Source organism: Crocodylus porosus, unplaced genomic scaffold (genome assembly GCF_001723895.1).
Source record: "Crocodylus porosus isolate Cpor-Errol unplaced genomic scaffold, CroPor_comp1, whole genome shotgun sequence".
NCBI lineage: Eukaryota > Metazoa > Chordata > Crocodylia > Crocodylidae > Crocodylus > Crocodylus porosus.
In genome coordinates, this window is record NW_017728910.1 from 41285414 (window position 1) to 41292792 (window position 7379).

The 7379-nt window shown below is 45.7% G+C and overlaps 1 protein-coding gene across 1 annotated transcript in view; it reads left to right on the plus strand.

Annotated features, from left to right (window-relative positions):
* The first annotated feature begins 344 nt into the window (after positions 1–344).
* SLC25A36 (solute carrier family 25 member 36) overlaps positions 345–7379 on the plus strand; it is a 41945-nt gene continuing 34910 nt past the window's right edge. The window contains exon 1 of the mRNA XM_019533080.1: positions 345–515. Coding sequence (XP_019388625.1) covers positions 475–515 — 41 coding nt within the window. The 5' untranslated portion in view covers positions 345–474. The remainder of the gene's footprint in view (positions 516–7379) is intronic.

Here is a 7379-nt window from a genome sequence, read left to right on the forward strand (position 1 = left end):
GCAGGAAGGCTGCAGAGGGAAAAGCAGGGCTGTCCACCCCCCAGCCACTTCTTTCCCTGCTGTACCAAGGGCGGGGGTCCAATTGAAGAGAACCCTCCACATTTAAACTCTACACCTGGAAAATAGTACCACGTAGTGTCATTTTCTATATTTCGAATGTAATTACTGAAGGGTCGCCGGAAATTCAGGGGCACCTCAGACTCCAGTAAGCACGGGGATCCCTGGCGCTTCCCAAAGACACAGCCTCCCCAGCCTGCGCCCCCTTGCTCAGCCGCGTGAAACGCCGTGACGCGCCGCTCCCGGCCAATGAGGGCTCGGCGCCCGGCGGGGCGGGGCTGGGCGAGGGGGCTGCCGCGCAGTAAGCAGGAAGCCGCGGTCCCGCCGCACATAGATGCTCCGCGCAGCGAGCAGGGAAGGACGCAGGAGCGGAGCAGACGCGCCGGCACCGCCCGCCGGGGACGAGAATGAGCGAGAATGAGCCAGCGAGACACCCTGGTGCACCTGTTTGCTGGAGGGTACGTGCGGGGCGGCGAGGCCCAGCCGTGCGGAGCCGCCGCCTCGGGGCTGACGGGCGATGGTCGCTCCCGGGCTACCTGCAGGGGTTGCGGGGCTGAGGGGTTGCGGGGCGGGTGGTGCCCACGGGAGGCCCTGGCTCTCCGCCCCCGCGGCTACGATCCCCGTCTTGGTTGCCCGGGCCCGGCGCAGGCAGGGGGCTGCACGGGGCGCTGCCGAGCGGCTCCGGAGGCCGTGGCCGCGCCCCTCAGCCGCGCGGCTGGCAGGCGGCAGTGGCGGGCCGGTCGGGGCAGGACCCCCCAGGGTCTGCCCGGGTCACGTGCCAGGGGCCTGACGGAGCGAGACGGTAACGTCATGTGCCCCTGTGGCCAATGGCAGGCTCTGTTTATCTGGGGCCCTGTTCCAGGCGCAGGAGCCTGGCGCCCGGGGGTCCTATCGAGACCGGATTCCCAGGCTGCGACATCCTGCCTGCCGCTGCCCTCGGGCCCGGGAGCCCGCCCTTAGCGCCTCCGGGGCTTGCCTGGCCGTCCGCGGGGAAGGGAAGGCGCGCCCAGTACTCGGGGCTGAGCCGAGCTTGAGTCCCTACACCCTGGGTCTCAGTGGGCAGGATGTGCACTGATCCCCCAGGTGGTGCTAGGCAGGTGGTTACAATTTCTGCCCTCCTGGTTTTGTGAAAGAAGGAGGATTATACAGCAGGGCCCGGGACAGCTCCTGAAATCCAGATCATTTTAAGTTTGCAGAACAAAAAGAGTAGACTGATGCCTCATCTTGGCACCTTGACTTGACAGCTCTGCAAAAGGGAGGCCTACAGTGAGAACTGGCTTGAGAAGGAGGCCTGTAAACATAATGGAAGCCAGATGCAGATTTTTTAGCTCTGCAGCTAGTATATTTCCCTGCCTTTGTTGAGAGACCTGGTCTACAAACCCTTGTTGCCTGGCTGTTAGCTCCTTTAAATGGGTCAGAGACTTTACTGTGCAGGAGGGACTGAGAGGTCTTTCCTTGGGTGCTAGCCATGGATTTGCCTCTAATCTGGGCTCAGTATGTCACACTTAGTAGTGTGAAAGTTACTCAAGGTCATCACATCAGGAGCTGCTTGGTCACTGAAGAGTTGCATCTTAACTCAGATTTGGCTGTAGACCATAGGAAAGCATTAGGGGCCTTTCTCAGGACCGTTTTAGTATCTAACATGTATCTAACACTGTAGTCAAAAGGTGCTTGTGTGCACTGGGAAGAAAATGGGAAAGCAGGAATTTTGCTTTTAACTCTGTTCTCACAATTTTTCTGTATAAATGTAAGGTTCCAAGTTTATAACTCCAGAAACTGAAGTCTAGTTATTCATAGGGCGAGTAATGCAGGATGGTTATAACGTCTCTGTTCAATAAAGCAACATGAAAGAACTGATCATAAACATGTGTAGCATTTCCATGTTATCCTTGACGTTTGTATTGAGACTATGGCTGAAGAAGTCATTTGTGGTGTCTTAATAATATGAGATGATAATATCCTCGCAGAACTGGATTGTGACCAATAGCTTGCTTCAGAACAGGGTCCAAGCAGCCATCAGACAGTAATCCAGCTTGGTCTGATTTTAGACTAGAGTTGTTCTATTTCTTATAGTCCCCCGCCCCCTGTTCCCACCCCCCCAAACTGCGTGTTCTACCTAGATCCCTCTACAGCAGGCTTGGCTGATTTTGTTTTGTTTTGTAACAAATACCTTTGGAACAAGATATTCACCAATTATAACTTGTTCTTCATTGTTAAAAGTTAAAGCCATTTTTACTTTAGTAGAACATTCTACAAAACTTAGTGGGACTTGGAACTGTGTTAAACACTAATTATTAGGGGTGTGCAGATAAAGATTTTTTTTTTTTGGCTGATACTGATAGCTGACGATTGACCATCCATACCAGCCAATGCCAATCCGATAACTGATACTAGTAATAATGCAAGGCATTTTAAACTGTTGACATCATACTTTTTTGTTTTGCATTTATAGCACATGCACGCGTCTCCTGTCTGCTCTGGCCTTCGATGGGGATGGTGGTGATTCCCTTACTTCCATGCATGTTGCCCCAGCTCCTACCAACAGCTCCACTCCCTGCACAACCCGTGCTGCTATCCTGGGTGGGTGGGGCAAATGTTGTGCAGATAATGGTGCTGGGCACATTTGGAGCCCCAGAGCATGCCACTGCTTCAGCACCAGCAGGTCCCACTCAGGTGAGCTCCTATGGCTGCTGGGGAGAAGCTGTTTTTGCAAAGGCGCCTGGTGCCCAGTGGAGCGGAATGCCCCTTGTGGGGTACCTTACCCTGACTGTGCACAGCCCAGCATCTCTGCAGCAGTCCTGGTGCTCAGGCCCCTGCTGCGTGCACAGCATTGCCATGGCAGCAGCAGCAGCAGGAGTTGGTAACAGTCCCTATGTTACTGAGCATGGCACTCCTTCCCCTTCCCATTGCTCGCTGGGACTTGTAGTTTGCATGTGGTGGTGCCGGCGGTGGGGCATGGGGACCAGACAGTGCTCACCAGGGTGCTCTAGGCATATGGCTATAATTATTGGCTACAATGAACACCAAAAAACCTGATAGCCAATAACATTGGCTTTTTTCTTTTTATTGGTACCAATCTGATAATCAGCCAGTATATCAGTGCACCCCTATATATTATCAATATTTTAAAGTGCTGTTAGGGTACTTTCTTTTCTTGTCTTGATCTCGGATGAACTCTGTTTACACAGGTGGGTCATAAAGAATACCCCATAACTTTTGCCAATTAAGAAAATTCTCCTGTTTACGTATGCTGGAGTAGTTTGTACAATTCATTTCCAGTATATAAATGAAGTGGCACTTTATTATATGTGACAATATCATTACTGGTTTTATAGCAAAACGTGTTTTTGACTTTTTTACAGTTTTTAAAGATGAAGTCCTTTCAAAAGCCTATGAAAACATGGCAACACATACTTTTGCCATGCTATTGATTTCCTACTGGTAAAGTAACAAAGATGCATTAGATCATTTAGATGTTTAGAGCATGTGACTGAGATTCAAAGATGGTATGAGATGAACAACTTTTGTTTCTTTAAGAACAAAATACAGACTTTCCAGATAAGTTTTCTACTATTGGAATATGTAATCTCCAAAAAAAAGATAAACAATTTTAACCAAAATAATTTGAGAGAGAATATATTCTTATAGCAAGGTCCCTCTGCCACTTCATGTCTGCTTGCTTTACTGTTTCTGTACTGAAGTGTCAGACTCTAGAACTTTTTATGCTCCATGGTTTTCTTGGAAAATTATTTCAGTAGTTTATATCAAAGGTACAAGAAGCTGATTAGGACTGTAATGTCAGTAAACTATCAAGCTAGCGGTAAATGTTGAATTCTGCTTGTTACTGGAGGGTTGCTTCCTTTTATGTTACTCTCAACCTTGTCAAAGAATTTGAGCATCAGTATTCTACTACTATCAGTTAATTTAACCCCTTTTGTTTTCAAGCATCTTACATTATCAGTTCCTGATTTCTAGTGCATCTTATGCTAGCAGATCCTGATATAGGACATCCTATAGCAAGGCGTCAGTATCTTTTAGGCAAGGCTTTCAGTTGCTTTGTTGCACTGCCCAGGATTTCTTTCTTACTTTTCAACCTAGAGACCATGGTTATCATATGAGCTCAATCACTTTTATTTTTATTTCAAGTTATGAGGAGAAAGCTATGGAGCGTTTAAGTCTTAATATTAGAGGATCAGGTTAACAAACTTCTATATTGGGTAGCATCCAGCTCAGTATAGTCCAGGTTAGATGTGTGCATTGCAGATGCAATCTTTAAAGGTTTGTAGTAAGAAGAATCTTAAAACATTTTGTTCTTTGTAAAAGACCAAGGCCTTAGTAATTGGCTTCAGAAATTATATGGGGAACGAGATCATAGTAATTGAAGTGACCCAAGTGGAAATTAGTTTGGTGGCCAGCACTTCAGTTTTCAGTTGGGGATGACTTGCTGTCTATCCCAGAAATGTCTGGGACATTGGGGCTGCATACTGTGATTAGTTCTCTAAAAATGTGCAAATCTAGTCAGGCAGCTTGTCTGCAGCAAGACTGTAGAGCAGCGATTCCCAATCGGTTCCATGGCACCCTAGGGTGGAGCAAGATCTTTTGAAGGTGTCTCAAGGTGTGAGGAGATAAGTGTAAGCTTGGGCTACAGCCTACAGCAGGGGTGGACAATTATTTGGGCTGGAGGGCCTCTTAAGTTTTGAGTTGTTGAGGAGCGTGTGCACTCTCTCTCGCACATGGTGCTGGGCAAGGTCAGACTCCATCTCCCAGGCTACCGCTTTGTTTCAGGTATGCAGGCAGGGCTGCTTCCACCCAGCATCCCCCATGGTATACTGAGAGATGGAGTCCAGCCCTGCAGACCCTGTGCGGGCCAAACTCCCATCTCCCAGGCTGCCGTGCTTTGATGGATGGGTGGACAGGGCTGCTTGGGCCCAGCATCTGCTGTGGTACCAGCTGAGGCCAGAACCAGACCCGCTACCCATGCCAGCTGCCAACATTGGGGCCCAAGTGTGACTTTCCCAACCATATTTTGCCCATCTCTGGCTATTGCCCCCCTCACTGTCTGGCCCCTCTGCAAGGAGGTAAACACTTCAATAAATTAGTTTTTGAAATGGGGTGCTGCTCAATTCGCATAAATTATGGAGGCCTCAAATCTAGATTAGAGAGATCGCTCTAGACCAGGACATTTCAGTGCTACATGTTAGAGGTGAGGGACCTTTTCTGGTGGATGGTGCATCTAAGTTATGCAGTTCTCTGGCTTTCACTTCTTTTGCTCTCTACAGCAAGTGGACATTTGTTCAGAATAGGTAGATTGACTACAGAGACAGTCTCCTTGGCTTTCTGCAAGCTGTGTATATAGCTAAAAGTCTTGAGTTATTTACTACAAATAACTGAAGTCTAGCAGCTGCTTGACTGGCTGCAGTTACTAGTGAGTTCTTGTAAAAACTGAACCTGAATAAGGGTTTGAGACTCAGAATGTATGCTGAAGCTTCATTGTACAGCTGTATGCTGCTAAAATATCTTCAGTGGAGAATTAATGTGTTTTGTTTTGCAGTTTCTTCAATTTAAAAGGATGTATTTTTTAAAGTTGTCCAGTGGTTTATAAAGCTATTTTGGGGACTTTAATTTGTGATTAGGGAAAAAGTACTGCTGGCTTCACCTATCTGAATTATCCAGAAAATTGGACAAATTCTGTCCTCCTAAACTTAGACTCGTAGCACAATTCATACAGTCTTTGGATATCTTCTAGACCCGACTGAATTTCTCTTTCTTTCCTTGCCCACACTAGTACCCTTCCTCATCCATCTTACTACCTTGCCTAGCTGTTCTTCTGAATAAACAATGAGTTTTTCTGAGACCTTGGTCTCAGAAACTCTAGTGTTGCTCCATGAATTGGGTGTAGTTGTATTGAGCTTCTATGTCTTCATAAAAATAGCTGATGATATTTTAAGAATTGTGAAATCCTGACACTTCTAACATTTTTCTTTTGGTCAGCAGTGCACTGTTGTAAATAAATAGGTTTACTGCCATCACTAAAAGGAAATCTAATTGACTCTCTTCCCTCTTTCTTCACCCCTCCCCACATGCACACATTGTCAACTTTTTTGTGCTGCTGTCAATTTAAACAGTGAAATTATTTTTTGTCAGACCGTTTTCTTACCGCACTACCCACTTCTTGTAATTGCAGTGTTTGGATTACCAGAGAATTTAAAAATGGAATATCCTTGCGGGGATTTAATTGTGGAAATATTTCCAGCATTTACTCTGAGATTTAAAACAAACAAACAAACAAACAAAACCTTACATGCAATGAGTGGTCTAACAGGGAGTCTTTGTCATCTGGCAAATACTTCTGGTTGCCATGTTAAAAGTATGGGTCTTGTGTATATTCCTTGGACACTGCTAACCTTAACCATAGAGTAAAATAATACGGCCCACTTATTATTTTGATGTCTAACAGCTTTGTGCCCATACAACTTACCTGTAACAGGTTTCATCTTCCCCAATGTTTGCTTAAATTTCCAGCTCTTACACTAGCACTGATATAATTCCTCCTGTTGATGCTGGAAATGTTAGTCCAGCCTATAGAATATCTGAATGGCTCAGTGGTTACAATTCTGGCTCTCTGTCCATGATGGTATTTCCATCTGTGGAGTTGCACCTTTGCTAATGCAGCAATGAGAGGTAGTTAAGCAGAAATGTTAGACTACACATCTCTGATAACTTGTCACTTGCTGTGTTCTTGATTGGCCAACTGTAGAAACTTAACTTGTCAAACTAGGTATTTTCCTTCTCACATCATTGCCAGTAATAAAGTTTCTGTAGGAAAAAGTAGGCCCTGGCTGTTATTATATAACTTCATTGCCTTCACTGAGATGGTTAAGAGAGCAACAATGATGATTTTTAAGGTATTAATTGAAAACAGAACAAGCAAACAATAAATAGGCTCCTTTTTGTTCCTTAAGTGGGCAGATACTTTTTTTTTTTTTTTAAATATGCAGTGGGGTCAAATCTATTGCATCACAAAAGTACAGTTTTCATGTGGTAATTTTTCCTTCTTGGCAGATCCGTAGCAAGGTACCAGTCATGCAGTCTTTAAATCGATAGGGTTTTACATGGGGACTCGGAATCCTCTTGTATAGACTGCACTATAGGATCAGAAGCTATGTCATGACATCTCTGGTGAGAGGTAAGGTTAATAGGCTACATGAGGAATATGTTGGCAAAGCTGATAAGACGTGGTAAAAGTACAGTTAAAAATACTTTTCAGATTTTAGAACATGTTCTGTAGGGTACTCTGTGTGAGTGCTGAATTCATCCTTCAC